Source organism: Megalops cyprinoides, chromosome 16 (genome assembly GCF_013368585.1).
Source record: "Megalops cyprinoides isolate fMegCyp1 chromosome 16, fMegCyp1.pri, whole genome shotgun sequence".
Taxonomy (NCBI): Eukaryota; Metazoa; Chordata; class Actinopteri; order Elopiformes; family Megalopidae; genus Megalops; species Megalops cyprinoides.
The window spans coordinates 24,052,841-24,070,587 of record NC_050598.1 but is presented as its reverse complement, the minus strand read 5'-3'; the positions used below and the strand labels follow the sequence as shown (position 1 = coordinate 24,070,587).

Genomic DNA, 17,747 nt, shown 5'->3' with positions numbered 1-17,747 from the left:
CAACATTTTCTAATAGAGACATGCACGAAAAAAAAAGTTTCAGATACATATATTCTTTTTAATCTGTGAATATCTTTGTTAATTGCCTTCTGAAAACAAGTGTGTTAGACGCTCTGATGGTTAAGTCTGGGAACTCATTATGGGTTTTCTTTGATAGAAATGTGCAAGCCTAATTTTGCCTCCCTTGGGCCTTGTCTGCTGTTATATGCGCATCCTTTGAGATGAAATAACGTGCAATTTTTCCGGTACAATTACCCGACAACAACTAATATCTCTATTTCTCCTGATCCACATGGGCTAACCGAGGTGACTGAATATATATAATGCTAAAATACACTGAACCATGCAGATTATTTCTGTTCTTACAGATCAGCACAAAACATACACACATAAGGAGGGAAGGGAATGAAATCTGGACCTCTGACCTGCAGTGTGCGTTGGATTTGCATACTGGATTTGCACCCAAATTAATATCAAAGAATTGAAATAGAAACAGTTTCCTGGTAGAATATCCGTTTATTCAAATTTAGACAAAAAGGAAAAACACAATTGTGCTGTCTGCAATTAAAGGACAACTCTTTATATACAGTGTATACATTATATATAATCTCTTACTATGTGTAATTAAAACAACATATCATCACCCGTTGGATTTTCAGAAATGTTCAAGATGCCATTTTCCCCCCACACCCCATTTGTTTAGCAATCCAAAGGAGTAAAAAACATTATTTTTCATTTTTCTCTTTTTTAAAAAACATTCATTCTGAGATGTGGTGTGCGATAAAATTCAAGTCGGTTATCTCCATCAACTTGAGATCCTGCTCTCAGCTGGTGTCTCGAACAGCACTGTTCACCAAGATGCGCAGAGTCCAGCATTACTCTTTTTTTTTTTTTTTTGAATATTTTTTTTTTGTACTCGGCTCAAAATAAAACAAGAAAAAAATGAGGGAAACACGATCACAAACAGCAGTTAAACATGTCAGACCCCATTGTTTCTGTTTGTGTTCTGAGTTCTGTTCTCCCACCTCGAGACCTTGAAGTCACACCTGAGCTCGTGGTTTGTCTAGCGTACACAGTCACTGTTTGTCCAGTAGCGGTAAATATGCGCCTAGAATACTTTGTCCTCCCCTTTTTGTCTGTTGCAGATTTTGGCAGGCAGTTTTTTGGTTCAAAGAAATACGGAAAGTAACGAGGAGATTACCACTGGGGAGGGCGTTCGAAAGCGGAGGCGTCTCTACAGGGCTGCGTGGATGTCTTCGTGCCGCAGCACCTTGTAGGTGATCCAGTAGAAGATGTTGAAGATGAGGAAGCTCATGGGGAAGACGGCCCTGGATATGGTGTCAATCCTCTTGGCGCGGTCCACGAACCGCTTGCGCACGGCGTCGCTGTCGTACAGCACGTCCACGGGGGGCGGCTGGGTGAACACCGTGGCGCCTTCCACCGCCGCCGTGTCCTTCATCTGCAGGCAGTGGCCCAGTCCGTATCCCCGGAAGTAAAACCCGCGGCTCTCTCGCACCAGGTCCTCCTCCTGGAGACGGGTGACAAAGAAGAGAGTGAGGTTTTTGCTTCCAACTGCAGTGGACGTGTGGCATAGTGTAGCATAGTGGTAAGGAGCAGGGCTCGTAACCAAGAGGTTGCTGGTTTAATTCCCTGCTGGAACACTGCTGCTGTACCCTTGGGTAACACATTTAACCCAGATTTGCCTCAGTAAATATCCAGCTGTATAAATGGATAACAGAACATAGAATTTGTGTTAGAACACAAATTCTAACCTATGTAAGTTGCTCTGGATAAAACCGTCTGCTAAATGACAATAATGTAATGTAATATAACTGGCATTCTTGACCTTTCCCTTCATCCATATTGTTCTATATAAAACTTTAAACAGTAATGAAGGTACTGCCAACAAGAAATGTGCAAACCTGATTATCAGGATTTTAAAACTTTCTTCTCTGCCCAAGAGAGCATCAAATTTATCTGGAACTGAACTCCTGAACAGCAGTATTTTTGCTTCTACCCCTGATGTTGTGCAGTGACTTTGCTCTGTAGCAGCAGGATTCAGGAATAATTATTTAGACTTTAACAGCCTGAGCTGAAGCAGTGGATTGTTGCTTCAGAGAACTCACGTACAATTAATTAAGCATCTTTGAGTCAAGGACTCAGATGAAACTGTGCACCTTTTCACCTCTGGCTTAGGTTTGTAATGTCTACTCCACATACTTCAATGTTTTGGATGCAATTTAGAGGAGACAGGATAAAGTCAACTGTTTTGTTCCAAAATTTGTTTATGCAGACATTTGAGTCCTTTCAATGTAATGCTTATTGTGAGCAGTAAGTTTCTGATGTCCCAGACACTCCATTGTTAACACCATTGAATAAAACTCCTTTTTTGCACTGTCAGAATTGTTTGCATTTCTGAATCAAAGGCATTATTTTTAAATTTTTTCCTCTTTCAGCAGCATTTTGGCTATATCTGTGACTCAGCAGTCAGAATGTCCTTAAATGAGATTGTTGGGAGCATTCACGTATGCTAATTAAACATAACATGCACAAGCATAATTCAGCAGCCATAGGGTTTCAACATCATACTATGAACAAAATTGGGTGTTTCCACAAGTTTCATGAATCTGTCATGACGTTTCTGTACATACTTTTCTCAGGGACAAAATATGCTCATTTCTACAAACATTTTGATAAATGAGGCCCAGAGGCACTAGAATAACAATGACCCTAAAATGCATTTCAGCTTCCAATTAGTGACATGTAGAAGAGGAGTATTTATTCCTATATGGGCTAAGAATATTTCCATTTAAGTGAAAATAAGACTTGTCAGAATACTTCTGTGAAGAACCAGGGTTTGAAAACACTCCGAGTAGGCAGTACATTTGATGGGTATCATGGTGTTTTTCCCCCATGAATGACAGGCCTTTTTCAGACACCGTGTGGCATATTTGTAGACATATGACTCCACTTTGACACTTCTCTGACACCTTGAGAGATGCGGCTTGGCAGGACAAGTGGGGAGACACTGTCTAAATTGGGTAATTGCTAGCCTTTTGGTGAACTGACCCCCTGTGCCTTGAATGCACTGACTCTGGAGGGTGATTAGCTCCTGGTGATTAGCTCCTCCTGAGTGGGCAGGACTGACATAGAACACAAACCCAAAGTCATCATGGGTGTCAAAGGGGAAATTTACCCATGGGCCACTTCACCACCCCTCTCAAAAAAAGCATGTTCCCCCAGGCTGAAGAGGAACCATTGGTGGCAGCTGTGCCTCTTGTCCACAGCCAGACATTGGTGACCTGGGAGTCCCCTTCCACCAATGCCAGCAGTATCAGCTCTTTGTGTTGCTTCTGTCATTCCCTGTTGGTGAGTATTGATTGTTTGTAAAAAAAAAAATTAAAAAAAAAAAAGGTAACCTTTTTATATGATGTAAAATTACAGATGTCTCGCTGCAGAGGCTGAGGTGTGAAAAGTTCTGGCACAGTGGCTAATTAGCCCTTCTATTTCTATCTAAACGATCCAGTACATCATGTGCTGAGCTTTAATGATGCGTTTCAGTAAAGATAATAGCTGCTCATCCTCTCTGGGCAGTGCTCATCGGTCTTTGCAAGGTAATCGCAGTTTGTGCCCCTGTTTGATTTGTGAGGGCAGTCCTTACCTTGCTGAATATCGCTTTGTAGCGCCACTGTACCGCATACATCTTGCATTTCCACAGATACTGCTCAGAACATTATCACATTTTAAAGCAAATATTCTGCACGACGTTCAACTGCACATGTAATTGAGTCTGGAAGGAATATACAACTCTGGTGAACAGTGAGAGAGAGAGAGGTTTTGATTGAAAATGTAACTTGCTTTGTAATCCATTTCTAAAGCCAATTAAGAGGTATCTCATCAGGCAATGGCACAATGTATACGCAGAAGTATTCTGTACTCAACAGAAATTGGGTGGGCATAGAATCCACTTTAAAAAACGCAAACAAGGAGGAGGAATAAATATGTGCGGTGGAAACACTGGAACAATGTTCCATTCCAGAGCCCAATGACCAGTACTTCTGGGGCGCAATTATTTTTGGGTTTTAATCCACAAGTTAATGTAATAGGCCAGTGATGACAAAAGACAACGTTCTCTGAGATGGAAATGAAGTCACTGTGGAAATAAGCTATAATGCAAAATACAGATAAACATTTTGTGGTACATAACAGAAAATGCACCTTTGGCATACTGATATTGCAAGGGATTGCATTTAAATGTCTGTCTGCTGTTAACCAGGTGCTCATTAGTACTCTTTACAATTGAAATGAGGTAGCTTTGTTTGAACCGGTGTGCAGTTATGTGCAGTTGCTTCATTTTTGTGGTTAGAAACGAGCAGAGGCAACAGAAACTTCAAGGCCTTAGTTATGTGAGTGGGCAAACATTTAAAAAAGTGTCGACATAGACAGAAATGTTCCAAGAAGGTACCGAGGGCTAATCCAGTTGAACCTTTTTAAAAAGAACAGGAAGACATAGTGTGTGTCCTGACATGGTCATCACTTTTATATGGGTCAGGAAACAGGTGCAAGGGGGCGTGGGAGAAGAGTCTGACCGATGCATGCGGTGTAGAGGGGTTTGGGAAGAAAGTTTCAAGGCAATACCAGCATATGCCAGACACACAATGTTTCAGGGCAGAGGGGTCAGTTTATGTTGGAGCAGGAAAGCATACACTTGGTAGGGGGTGGATCAAAGGGGGGGAGGGTGTGACTGGGGTAAATTTAGGGGACAGGGGGGTCAATTTACCCTGGTGCAATTGCTGCAGTGCTGGTGTAGGTTGCTGTAGATGGAGATGTTACCGGGCAGGTCGTTCACTTTCCGCAGTGAGTCGAAGCTCCCCGGCTGGCTGGCCGTGACCTCCACAGGGAACGGTGCAGGCACAGACAGGGATATTGTGATTGCAGAACATGTGATCTTACCTCTGGACCTCACTGCTCAGGTGGACTCTACCGGTACTTTGTGATTGACTGTTATGGATCCCTTCATAGTCAAGAGCAGTGCATGTAATTAATTGGAAAGTATCTGTGTGTATTTTTAACTCTGCCTCTGCTAACATACATGAGGCTAAAGTTATGTCATTGCTCCCATCTGTCTGTCTGGCAGTGAACCAAACATAAAACAGTTGTTGACAGATTTAGGGGGGACTTGAATGAAATAATTTCCCACGGAACAAGAAGGAAGTTTGATTGAAAATGATTTTAGGATGGATAGACTAATGCTTGAAGTTGTGCAGTCCATTGACTGCCATTTAAGTGTTTCCTTATGTTCGATTTTTCCTTACGTAATAAATGTGAGTCTCACTCAGAGATGTGACCTATCCATCTGGCATTTTGCTAAATGATCCACATTCTAGAAATATGAACTCATGAACACCCTCTGTTATATTCAGTGATATTAAAATACCTTTTTATAAATAAAGTTGTAGACGAGAGATCAAGGAGTAAAAGTGAATGAATTTAACAGTTGCAAACAAAAGCAGGTGCCATTTTTGAGCTAAAGCAATGGAGAGATACAGACAAAGAGCCAGAGGGTGCAGTCTGGTCTGTCGCAATCAAAGGCATATGCAGAGGGGGTTGGAAAGCATTCACTAGTTAGTATTGGGGGAATATGAGGCAGGCACATGTGTTTACAGGGCAGAGGGCGTGACGATGGCAAAGTCTGGGGACAGAGGGGTCAGTTCAGCTTGGTTCAGGAAAACATCCATTTGGTACAGGTCAGATCAACAGAGGGAGGGCGTGACCAGGGTAAAGTTTGGGGACAGGGGGGTCAGTTTACCCTGGTGCAGTTGCTGCAGTGCTGGTGTAGGTTGCCGTAGATGGAGATGTTACCGGGCAGGTCGTTCACTTTCCGCAGCGAGTCGAAGCTCCCCGGCTGGCTGGCCGTGACCTCCACAGGGAACGGTGCAGGCACAGACAGATTGGGATAATGGGGTTGCAGAACATGTGATTTCACCTCTGGGCCTCACTGCTCCGGGTGTGCTCTGTCAGTATGTTACCGTGTAGGCACTTTATGATTTACTCTTGCTTTACTCTTGATTTCCCCATAGTCATGAGTAGCACTTGAGAATGAGTCAGGAAGCATTGGAACACTTTTTTTTTTTTTTCCTGGTGCTCAGTTTTGTTTTGCATATGAAACAGGAATCCCAGGGAGGGCTCTGCAGACCACAGAATATGCATTCTGCTGAATGACATCACATCCCACATACAATATATGAATTTATAAGTGCCCTCTGTTGCATTGAAATTCATTCAAGAGCCTGCTTTCCACAAGAACGGTTGTAATGCAAATTGTATGAGCAATGGGGAGGTAAAAGTGAAGGTGTTTGACAGTTGTGAACAAAGTGGGAGTTGTTATTTAGCTGAAACAGTGGAACAAAGAACTGGAAGGAGTACGGACTGTGAAACACCGGCTTCCTAAATCAAAGAACTATACGGAAGAAATAACAGAATATTCTCTCAGTAGTCGTGTGGTAAATGAAGGGGAAGGTAGAGCAGTTGGGACTGTGAGAATTGGGTGATTTAATAAGACTAATATATATATAATTTTTTTTTATTTTTTTTTTTTTACATTTTTAGGATTTTGAAGCTGAGGAAAATATGGCCATAAATGTGACAAATGGCACCCAGTGGTTCCAACATTTTGAAAGTGATTAATAAGCTGTGTCGTGTGTCAACGTGACACAAATGTGCTCGCAATGTACGCCCATATTTCAGCCGTTAGCCTGGACCTGTATTTTTAATCAGTAACGTCTCATGTGGCCGCTCATTCTCGTGACCTGAAGACTTTCATATTAGTATGTTATGAATGTCTGTTCATCTGTACATGCGAGGAGTGAATAATTCAGTTTCATGTGGAAATCAGGGAGAAGGACACCTGTGTATTGCTTTCTAGTGCCGTTGAGAGATCATGGTGGTGGGGGGGAGGGGGGGTGGTGGTGGTATTGATTAATCCTGGATAGTGACTGGTGCACTCCATCAGCCAAACAACAGCTCTCTGCCAGAGACCAGACATCCATACCACCCCTATTGATAATCCAGGACTCCAAAGGCTTAGCGCAGAGAAATTGCTGGCTTGAGCTTTGGAGTTGGGGAAGAAGGGCGTTTTGTTTTTCTCATGAAGTATCGCCGTTAGTTTATTCCTGCCCTTATTGATTTGGATCTGAGAGACATACTCTGTGTCTCAGAGGAATCTGTGGCCTTCATGCCTAGGCTTTACTAGAAGTCTGGGCAGGAATCCAGCCATTTTAGCACCGTCTAATGTGATTGAAGGATTTTGCTTTCTGTTCCCGGGAACAAATGCTGTTTTTCAATAACGTCTGGTAATTTGCTAGCGGTGCTGGAGCTCCTACCTGCCGTCTACCACTAAATAGATTTGATATACACTTTGAACAAAATGCTGTGAGACTGGTCTTCCTTTACTTCTGCATCCTACCTTTGTTGTTGACACCTTCACTTGTATTATAACCCCAGCATTACAGTGATCTTAGGTGGGTCGATGGGCTGTTGACCTCTGCCGACCTTTAGCGGAACAATTTGAAGAGATGGAATGGCGTAAATTTTGTAGGGGTCAGCGCTCACCACGGGAAACAAGGTGACACAAGTCCCCCCCCGAGATATATTATGACAGCCAGTGGCACGGTGCTGGGGATGTAAGTGTCCCTGCTTGTGAGATAATGGGAGCCAAACCCCAAGTATGATGAGAGGTGACAGGAGCTTACAGAGGAGGGGGGGGGGGTCGGACTCACTATTCTCTGTCGTCTCTGCTTCTTCCTCAGTCTGATGAACTCTTTGTGCTGCCGTGAGACGAAGTTGACTGCCGCGTACTCCAGCAGGGCCGCAAACACGAACAGCAGGCACACCGCCATCCAGATGTCGATAGCTTTCACGTAGGACACCTGCGACATAGCGGGTCACCGCGTTAATCGATAATCAGTAATCAGCGTTCATTTTTTGACCTGACAAAAGTGGCCCGACATTCGTCTGTCGGTCCGATACATTACTGTCGTTCCCATGCAATCTCGTGGAATCCTCAGATGAGCCCATTACATGGTTTTTATATCCTTACAATCCCTGAAATTCATCTTTAGAAAAATAATGAATATTGTCTGAATAGGCTGTAGGCACTTTCAGTAGTCTGCAGACTCATTTTCAGGTGTTTAAAAGCCTTGAAATTGAAACTGGAAAATGACTCTCACAACCAATCCCTGACAAACTAATGTTCACGTGAGGTATTTCTAAAAAAGTGCTGTTTTACATAGTAAGGTAAGTGGTATGTTTCCATGGAAGCCAGAGTTGCACTCTGTCCTGGCAACTCTATGAATGTTATTTATGGAATTATCTGACAGAGAAGTTCCACTGTCTCCATAGTTTCCTCAGGAGATGCTTACAGTATGTGTCCTATATAATTGCAATCTAAGAACTCTCATGATGAAAAGCCAAGGTTCCATTTACTGTTTCTACTAGCAGCACAGATGTAATAAACTGGGAATGTTCTGCTAGAATTGGATCAGGCCTTTAAACCCACCCTCTAACCCAATTGAGGTGGGTGTTTGTGCCAGTGTCCTTCATGGTGTCCCCCTCTCACCTTGGGCAGAGAGGCTCTGGAGCCGGAGCTCTGAGTGGTCATGGTCAGCACCGTGGTGATGCCTAGACCCACTCGCGCAGGTGCAGCGTCCATGTTGATCCAGAAGGACACCCAGGACAGGATGACAATGAGCAGGCTGGGGATGTACATCTGGATCAGGTAATAGCCCATCTGCCGCTCCAGGTGGAACTTGACCTCGATGCAGGTGAATTTGCCTGCAACCAGAGGAGTCATATTGCTTCACTTCACTTCAACTTCAGTAGACCTGTATTCGTCTACTATTTCATGCTTACACTGGGTAACACATGGTCTGTGCTTTAATTTCTCTAACTATGCACAAGTTGCATTCATTTCATCAGTTTTTTCACATCTGCTTCTCTCAGCAAGTAGAATTTAGGGAGTCACACTTGCATGCTGACCTTGTTGAACCATTTTTCCACATCGATACTCAAGAGTTAACTCCAGTGCCTCTCATGGAAACGTAGCCAGTGCTAAGTCTGGACTGCCATTCATATCCACCATATACAGAAAACACTCTAGCTCTCCTGCACCTGTGTTGTAATGCTTGGTGCAGTATCCCAGGTCCTTCTCCTCCTTCAGCACAAACTGCGGGAGCATCAGATCATCAGCCACCTGCACAGGGGCCTTGTCCAACCACTCGAAAATCAGGTCGTTCATGGTGTATCCAACTGTAGAGAGAGCGGGAGAGAGAGAGAGAGAGTGCAAGACAGAGAGCCATCCCTCCATGCAGCTGCCATGCTCATCTCCTCTCCAGCCTGCTTGTCATGGTAAAGGTCACTCGTCTACAGCTTCAAAGGGGCCAGCTGGTGGCCTGCAGTTCAGACCGCAAGGACGCACGTGACGAGCATGCCTTGCCTGGACTATGGGGAGGTGTTTGCACACGGATGGAGCTAGCTGCATAATGAATGCGCTACAGGCCCTCGGTGTGCACAGCAGTTTGCGTGGTGGAAGTGGGCGTCTGCTGATCTGTCAGCTCAGCTCAGAGTTCCTCAAACAAACCTCTTGCTTGCTCAAGAAGCCAACACGTGGCAACTCAAAGATCAGAATCATTTCCACGAAAACCTCCTCCTCTGCCCCTTCCCTTCGGTCTCCCGCATCTCTGATCGCTCAATTCTTCTTCACAGGGTTGAGATTACGAGCCCATTAAACATGCATGAAGCATGCAATAACGCTGCCGAATGCTTGACACATCTGAATAATACTGATGCCTATCTGAGCCCCTTGAGGGTCTGAGTTGCAACGTTATCAATTATTCAACATATTACCCCCCCCCCCCTCCCCACCCACTCTAACCAGCGGCCAGCGAACAACAAAACCATTGAATATAACACATCTTGTTTGTGAAGAGCAATGATGTCATTCAATATATCCCTCTCTGCTCGGAAATGAGAACCTCGGTGTGTTTTCATAAGATGGCGAAAGAGCAATAAAAACATATTTGGTTGTAGTCAGGAGCTTATAGGATTTAATAAAAGTGTTTGTTTGCAGTCTGCATTTTCATCAGGGAGCTCAAACTGCGCAACAATGAATGTGAGACAATGAATGTGAGAATCTGGGTCATCAGAGAGCTGGGTCTTTTTTTATGTGGTTCTTCTGGGCTCGGGTCACTTTTCTGGGTCAGCTTTCCCTACATTGATGTGATAAATAATGTACAAAAAGGGTAGGCCTGCAGATTAAGTGTTGCAGTGCTCTCCCTGATTATGAGTAGATTATGGTTTGAAATCGGTGACTCTCAGACCCACACTTACCCTCCAACACTGACCATTACATATAGCAAAATTTGATCCACAATTAATGCATCTACTTAATGTTTTATAATCTGAATAGGGTCATGATACCACATGATGGAACGACTGTGGCATGTGAGGGATAATGAAGACATGCAATTCCAATATGTGGAGCAAGTGCTTTTATTATACTAGTATTGGGCTATTTTCAGCCATGTGACACTGCTTTTCCACTTAAGGTAATGTCAGTCCATGATAGAAAGTAGTTGTAGAGCTGTGATATTGAGTCTTAACTCTATAAAACGGACCTTTCAAGCCTGTCAATGTGTGTGTTACTGGCGATTACGTTTGAGAGATTTGTCTCTCTCAAAGTTACTGCAAAGCCGATGGAAACTTGTGGCAGAAAAGCCGCTGTCCTTGCCATAGTTGTGGCGGACAAGGTGATCATACCCTTGGGCAGAGAGGTAGCGCTTGTCAAAATAGACCTGCAGAAAAAGGCCTGCCTTAATCAGAGGTGATTTTGCTCCTTTAACAGCCTTGTCAGGGAATAGACCTGTTTCGTTCTGGCTGTTTGCCATTATTTCTCTGGAGGACCAGATTGGTAAGAGGAATGTTTCATTTTTGCCAGAGTGACACACTCCTTGACAAAATGGTTACACGGGAGGGTATTCAGAGAATAGGGCAACGGGGTGATAAATATATTAGCGGCTACTAAGTAGTACGCATATGTATCACTCTTTTCCCAACCCAGCACACCACAATGGGCATAACTGAAATATGCGAACAGGCTGCAAGCCATGTCTTACATGAATAAACATCTACATTTTAAACAGAGAGAAATTGTTGCTTTGGGGATTGGCACATCAATACACCCAGACATGACTTCACTTACTCATTCGTTTCAGACATAACTATAATTCCAAGACTGAGAGGAGGGTCTGCGAGGCATTTGGTTAAACAGGCGAGGTTTGTTCTCCGCGTGTCTTTTTGTCTTTTTTTTTCTTTGGTTTAGCAACAACAAAAAAAATAGACAAACTTCTTTTTTGTCTCTGAGGGTGAATAAAACCCACAGCTGGGCCGCAGAGGTGGGGCAGATAATAAAGGGGGCACAAAATGAAAGTTTCATTATTGATATCCTGGAAATTGGTTTTGAGAGTGGAGATGCTATCAGTGCTGGAGGCACTGGGGAGATGGCCACAGGGGCCGGAATCCTCCATTTCTGTCTCTCGCCTCTCGTCCACTTAATAAGGATGTAGACATTATGCGCAATTTCCGATCTACGTTGCACTTGTGTGGTTTGTTAATTTGCAAGTAATAATGCTGTTTTACATGGTATTTATGAATTTTTTTGTGACCCTCATCAACATCTCGGTGTTGAAATCAGAGCCATAATAATGGGCTTATCTATGGGATAAGATACGCCCGTTGCATGTCCCTGCTCAGGAACCTTTTTTCAATAGCCATGTGACACAAGGGGTTTTACTGTTTGTTCTCATCTGTCACAACCAAGGATGCATTGTGGGAGAAGGGACTTAAGCCGGAGGGTGGAATGAGCAGAGAGAGAGAGAGAGAGAGAAAGGAAAAGAAGAGAAAATAAATGACTCACAGCTCTCAAGCTGCATGGAACAGGTCTGAATGTCCATTGGGAAATTCTTCAAGTCCATGGGGCAGGACAGGATCAGAGTCAGCCTGAGACAGACGGCAAGCAGAGAGGAAGCAGGGGAGAGAGAGAGAGAGAGGCACAGCAGCAGGAGGGGTGGGGTCGGGCGGGGCCGTTTGAGGGGATGGGGGAGAAGAGAAAGAGGAAGGAGGATTACAACACACTAAGGCTACGTACACACTTATAGTGTTGGGGTTGAATACAATATTTAGTAGCTGTATTCGCTACAGCTCATGTATCAGTAGTGTTGAACTCACTACTAGTCTTATATAATCCTGTATTCGCCAATAGAAAACTGTCACAAGAAGAACTGTAAGACTACGAAACACACAATGCCACAGCGGATGCAACCCTTCAATGCAAAATGCTGGTGTCACTTTGCGTATACACAGATTGTCGACATTTACTGCTACAGGTTATCTTGTAATAGCCATTACATTACATTTGCTTACCCAGAGCAATATGCATAGAGTTTTCACATGATATCCATTAATAAAGCTGGGTATTTACTGAGGCAGTTTGGGTTAAGCACCTTGCCCAAGTATATAACATCTGTGGCCCACCTTGGGGTTTAGCAGGCCTGCTCCTTACCACTACACAGTGCCGCCAAACATTTCTGTGGTCTCATGTTCTACTCATGCTCACTTTATCAGCGTTCATTTTCTGTTGTGTGGTTCTACCTGTACTCCTGCACACATTTGCAACTAAGCTGTGTTTAAAAAGCCACGATCTATCACCAGCTGAACTCCATACTTGCCCTTAGCAGGAGCAACTTAAGCCAGTTCAGATACAGGCGGGATACCGTCTGTACATGAGTATGTACATCGCCGCGTTAAAGACCAAAGGAGCGCGAAAAGCCGGTTTCAGTCCCGTGAAAAATGCAAGTGTGTACGAGGCCTAAGAGAAGGGCAGAGAAGCAAAGGGGAGGAGCAGATGCATGGAGCAGAAAAGGAAACTCGCGGTGCAGAATTTTTATCTCGGAGATTGTCTCATCTGACACCAGCCCTGGCCGGTGGACAACATAATGCCGGTGTTTGTTTCAAATAAGAACAGATTGCAGAAAGTGGCTGCGTTGTCACACAGCCGCACAGCACAGGGAGAGCAAACTCCATTGCCAAACACATTCTTATTTATTGCGATGCTGACGCACTTAGCCTTCAAGGAGCGCGTGGAGAAGAGCTGAAGCTAGTAAGGAGTTTGGGTAGAAGAATTGCTATAATTACCGGCTGTAATGCATGAGCCTGTTAAAATATAATGTCGTGAGCTGGAGCCTATTTCTATTCAGCTATGATTATACCAAAAACAAGTCCCAAATTATGCCTTGCATAAACTTTTTCTAGCTGCACAGTTCTGTGTCACCCAGGAAGTGGGGTATGGAAATGTCTGTGGGCTGGGGGTACAACTGATAGCTTGGCCGTATCTACTCTACTGTCCGCACATTACCTACACTCATTTAACATGCATGTTAGGTTGTAAAATAATTCATAGAATGTAAGACTTTAAAGTTTTTAACCAAAAACAATAAGTATTTAAAAAGCACAAACTGAGGTTGATGGTCCTTACTAAAATACTAGATGCAGCCGCATACACTTCTCGGGTTTGTGTTTTTCCTGAGAGATTCCAGAGGTGTGGGTGTTTCTTTACTTTAGTGGTATACCTGTTACAGAATGATTGCTTTCAGCAGGTATTCAAGTATGAGAAGAAAAACAATAGCACAAGTCTACAGCTCTACTAGTCATCTGGTCAAGCAACTTGGTCAGGTTCACTGAAGAATGACTCATTGGTGCCCCCAGTGGCCAGAATGGTATAGTACCTACCTGATGCTGTACAGCACATTTCCATTCTGAAATATGCGCAGCAGCTTGTTGTCTGTGGTAACCTCATGAAAGTTGGCACCTTTCTCATTGGCAAAGAACAAGTCAGGCTTCCAGATGGAGTCTAACATGGACGGGTCTAGGTCCAGAGAGTTGTCGGGGTACTCGCTGTAGGCCAGTCGTGGGTCATTCCACTGTTGCCGTAGAAACACATTCAGCCGGTAGTCCTGTAGTGGGATACGGATGCTTGTTTAGGTAAGTGTTTAAACATATTGTTGTTTAACATCATTATTAGGAGAAACAATATATATTACTGGGGGAGGACCGAGGACTCTATGTCTACAATTTAGAGGCTACTGCACCTTTTACTGAAATAAAAGTCAAGCCTAAAATATGAGTTATGTGGCACAGATATACTATAGCAAATGTCCAAGCAAGACTCCTGCTTGACTAAGCAAGCTATGGAGGCCACTGTGTAATAGGCATGAACTGATTATTGTCACACACAAAAATTTTTCCCCTAATTTACTTGTTAATGAGCTTTTATAGAGTGCACTGATTCCAGCGAGTTGTCTCAGAGGCCACCGTATCAAGTATGATCAGAATGTAATCAAGTGTTCAGCCGCGATAAGTCAATGCGTCCTCCGACCGCTTCCAGCGGTCCACCTTAAGTCCTGGAAGGCATCAGACGGCATATTAATCATAAAAAATAGCAGGCTTTGCAGCACCATCCCGCGACATTATTAGTGTCCTCCTCCCGGGCTGACCTAACCCTGGAGTGAGCCCTCTGGGACTCTCATGGCAATCTCAGACAGCTCGCGGCTACGTTCTGCTGACCGCATCTTTCCCCCCCTCAAACAAAGGCCCGGGACATTTTTTTTTATTGTTATTATTTTTCATTTCGGCTTTCAGTTTTTCCCCATTCTTCATTTTAATTGCGGAACAGGACAGTTCATTATCCTGGCCTCACCGCAGGTTAGCTCAGACGCATTCTGTAAAACACTGGAACGTGGTTCCAGCGTGGAGTAGCTCAAACACTGAGCACGCTAGAACGAAGAAAGACAAGGCATGCTGGCAGTAGGATTCACAGTGTGAACCAAGTAGCATTGGATACACAAATAGCCAGTAGTGTCAAACCACTCCACCTTACCTGTTTTGAAATGCCAGCTTTCAGCCAGATTTTGCTCAATGTATATATACAAGAGTATTTAATTGGTGCTACTACTGTACATTTGGATTGAGGACCACCACAGCTAATAAAAAATTACAAAATCATTGCCAGCAATCCTCTTGGAGAGTCCCCTATAGATACTTTACAGTCCCCTATAGAAATTTACAAGCATAACAACTGATGTAGCTGTATAATCATTTCAACTTTGAAAGATATCAGCTATTATTAACATGTACAAAATACTATGGCATATCACCAATAGATTGATGTGTCAAAAATACTGTTCGCTAAGGATAAATATTTTTCATTTTTTCATGTATTTGTGCAATCATCAGCTGAATGTACGGATACATAACTGAAACATTACTGAATAATGTATGGACAAATTTTGAAGCACATTGTTTTGTGGCATATCAACGCATGAACAGATTCACAGAGCATATTCACTTCCTCTTTCACTGAGAGTAGTTAAATCGTATTGAAAATTGAAAGAGTAATCAGTTTAAAAGATATTGAAACTTTGTAAATAGAACTATGGCATTAACACATTCAATATGAGTTTATATGCATGTTATATATTGTTTATTGAGGTTGTTGGATAAATAAGGCAATTCCCCAAATTAATTAGTTCGGCTAATGGCATTAAAATCACAATTTGTAATTCAAAAATGGTTCAAATACAATAAATAAATAAACGCATCAGCAAGGAAGTCTTACCATAGTTGTTTCTGTGATGGAGCCAAAGCTGTTGATGAAAATGTTGCAGGTGACATTAACAGGTGGACCTGAAGGAAGAACACATTAGTATGACAACAATATATTTCTGTCCCTAATTAAATACAGGGCTACGTTGCTGCGATAATCTATCTTTCCAGTCCCCTGGAAATGGCAGTATATGATGAATGGTCTCAATATTAAATGTCCAGTTCATTCCAATATTCATTCGTATATTTGTGGGTCTTCATCTCATTTCCTTCCTTCCTGTCATCTTGTGTAGGCTGATTTCAGCTCTTGTCACATGGATTTCACAATATCTTAAGATACAAGAATGCTACAGCTCAAGAAGCACTTTTAAAAACACATTAATTTGCATCTGATGCTTCTTGGGCTTAATTAAGTGCACAAAGGTTGCTGATTTAACACAGTGAAACATCACTTGCTGCATCATAATGCTTTCTGGAGAGGGCTGAAATGTTGTCATTGCTGTGTGATAAATAAGGTTGGAAATGAGCATAGTGTTTGCTTGGAATTCCAACACAGAAAGGTTTGTTAAAATGCGTCAAGTGTAAAAAGAGCTATAGCCACGCTGGATAGTGAGTTTCTCCTGCTTTATAAATCCTGCCGCCACAAACTTTTTGCAGTTGCCTGGCTACAGTCTCCCGCTGCCTGCTGTACAGAAAAGAAAGTGTAAATTTAGCAGCATTGCCATGTAGGTTGAGATAGTAGGTTTGCTGTTGTTAAGGCACACCATTCTATGAAAAACAGCTCAACTCCTTGTGTTTTACTTCTTCTCTTAAAATTCATTTCAGACCCTCAGGTGTTTTGAGTACCTCAAAGGTAATGAACTTAGCTCTGTTTAGCTAGCACAGACACAAAGCAAGTGATTCCATGCTGCCACAGTAGAGCAGAACAGAGCTGACAGTATGCACCGCCCTGCAAGTTGGACTGCTTTCAACCTTCAGGTGGCCTACTTCAAAAGTAGTTTCTTGTTTTCAGTGCATTGCTTTGTGTCAAAGCAAATTCTCACCCACTAGCACAAATGAAAGCACTGTTTTTAACACCTTTTTTTTTTTTCCAATTTTTACTGTCCCAGTAGTTCCGTGAATCCGCCCTTTTGAAAAATGTATAAATTCATTTTGTCTGTAAAGCAGGTATGAGTTAAATTTCTTTCAGTGACAGTGTACCAGTAAAGGCTGTCAGGGATGTGGGTCGAGTATTAAATATATATGAATGTAGATGGGTCACAGAGAAACAAGAGGAGAGTATGTGCTGACTCAAATGATGGGGAAAATTCAGACTTATCTAGGTCTATGGGTTAGTGTTTTAGCCCCAAACCATTTCCTCAGCCTGATCCAAAACCAAAAATGATTCCACTGTATGTAATTTAGAAAATCAGATTGCAAGAATAGAGAAATAACTGCAGGTACTCTTAAGTATGGATCCTTTTTTGGAAGGGGGGGGGGGGGGTGTGAAGTGCTGTCCCAATTTTGGAAACAGGGAGCATGCTGTATTTAATTTGTAATGCCTCTCTTGCATCTTTTGTGGGCAAAAGATTCACCGACATACCTTTGAAGTTGGGTCTGATGCGGGCGTCATACCCAGAAGTTTTTCCCATGAGCTTGTCCAGGAAGTCAGATGGGGACATAAGCTTTGGGGCTACCCTGGCGGGGGACTTTATCTCCTCTTTACAGGAGACCGGTCTGCCGTCACAACAGAGTGGAAACAGAGAGGGGGAAAAAAAACAGAGAGGGAGGGAAGAGCGGGAGCGTTAGAAGGAGCGATATCATCAGACTCCACTGCAATACACACCATTTAATGACGCAGAATCACGTGCCATCGGTCGGCCCGATACAGCGTGGTAATTTCATGGCAGTATTTTTTATGTTGAGGTGAGATGCACACGTTGCGTTGAATCTGGCGTAAGCGCAGGCGAGGAGTCTGACAGATTGACGGCTCAATTGAAGGGCTGCGAATGTCGCACCGAGGGGGGGGGGGGGGGTGGCTGGGGGGCGCTCTG

General features: G+C 43.3%; 1 protein-coding gene across 2 annotated transcripts in view; it reads right to left on the bottom strand.

The window, feature by feature from the left end:
• Positions 1 to 640: 640 nt before the first annotated feature.
• Positions 641 to 17,747, bottom strand: part of glra4a (glycine receptor, alpha 4a) — a 42,706-nt gene continuing 25,599 nt past the window's right edge. Inside the window, exons 2-11 of one of the 2 annotated variants that reach the window (XM_036547909.1) lie at positions 17,297 to 17,430; positions 15,728 to 15,795; positions 13,843 to 14,066; positions 11,972 to 12,054; positions 9,169 to 9,306; positions 8,618 to 8,832; positions 7,779 to 7,928; positions 5,810 to 5,920; positions 4,781 to 4,891; positions 641 to 1,528 (exon numbers count right to left, since the gene is read on the bottom strand). In XM_036547909.1, coding sequence (XP_036403802.1) covers positions 1,235 to 1,528; positions 4,781 to 4,891; positions 5,810 to 5,920; positions 7,779 to 7,928; positions 8,618 to 8,832; positions 9,169 to 9,306; positions 11,972 to 12,054; positions 13,843 to 14,066; positions 15,728 to 15,795; positions 17,297 to 17,430 — 1,528 coding nt within the window. In that variant the 3' untranslated portion in view covers positions 641 to 1,234. The remainder of the gene's footprint in view (positions 1,529 to 4,780; positions 4,892 to 5,809; positions 5,921 to 7,778; positions 7,929 to 8,617; positions 8,833 to 9,168; positions 9,307 to 11,971; positions 12,055 to 13,842; positions 14,067 to 15,727; positions 15,796 to 17,296; positions 17,431 to 17,747) is intronic. The other variant, XM_036547910.1, reaches the window with a different exon arrangement.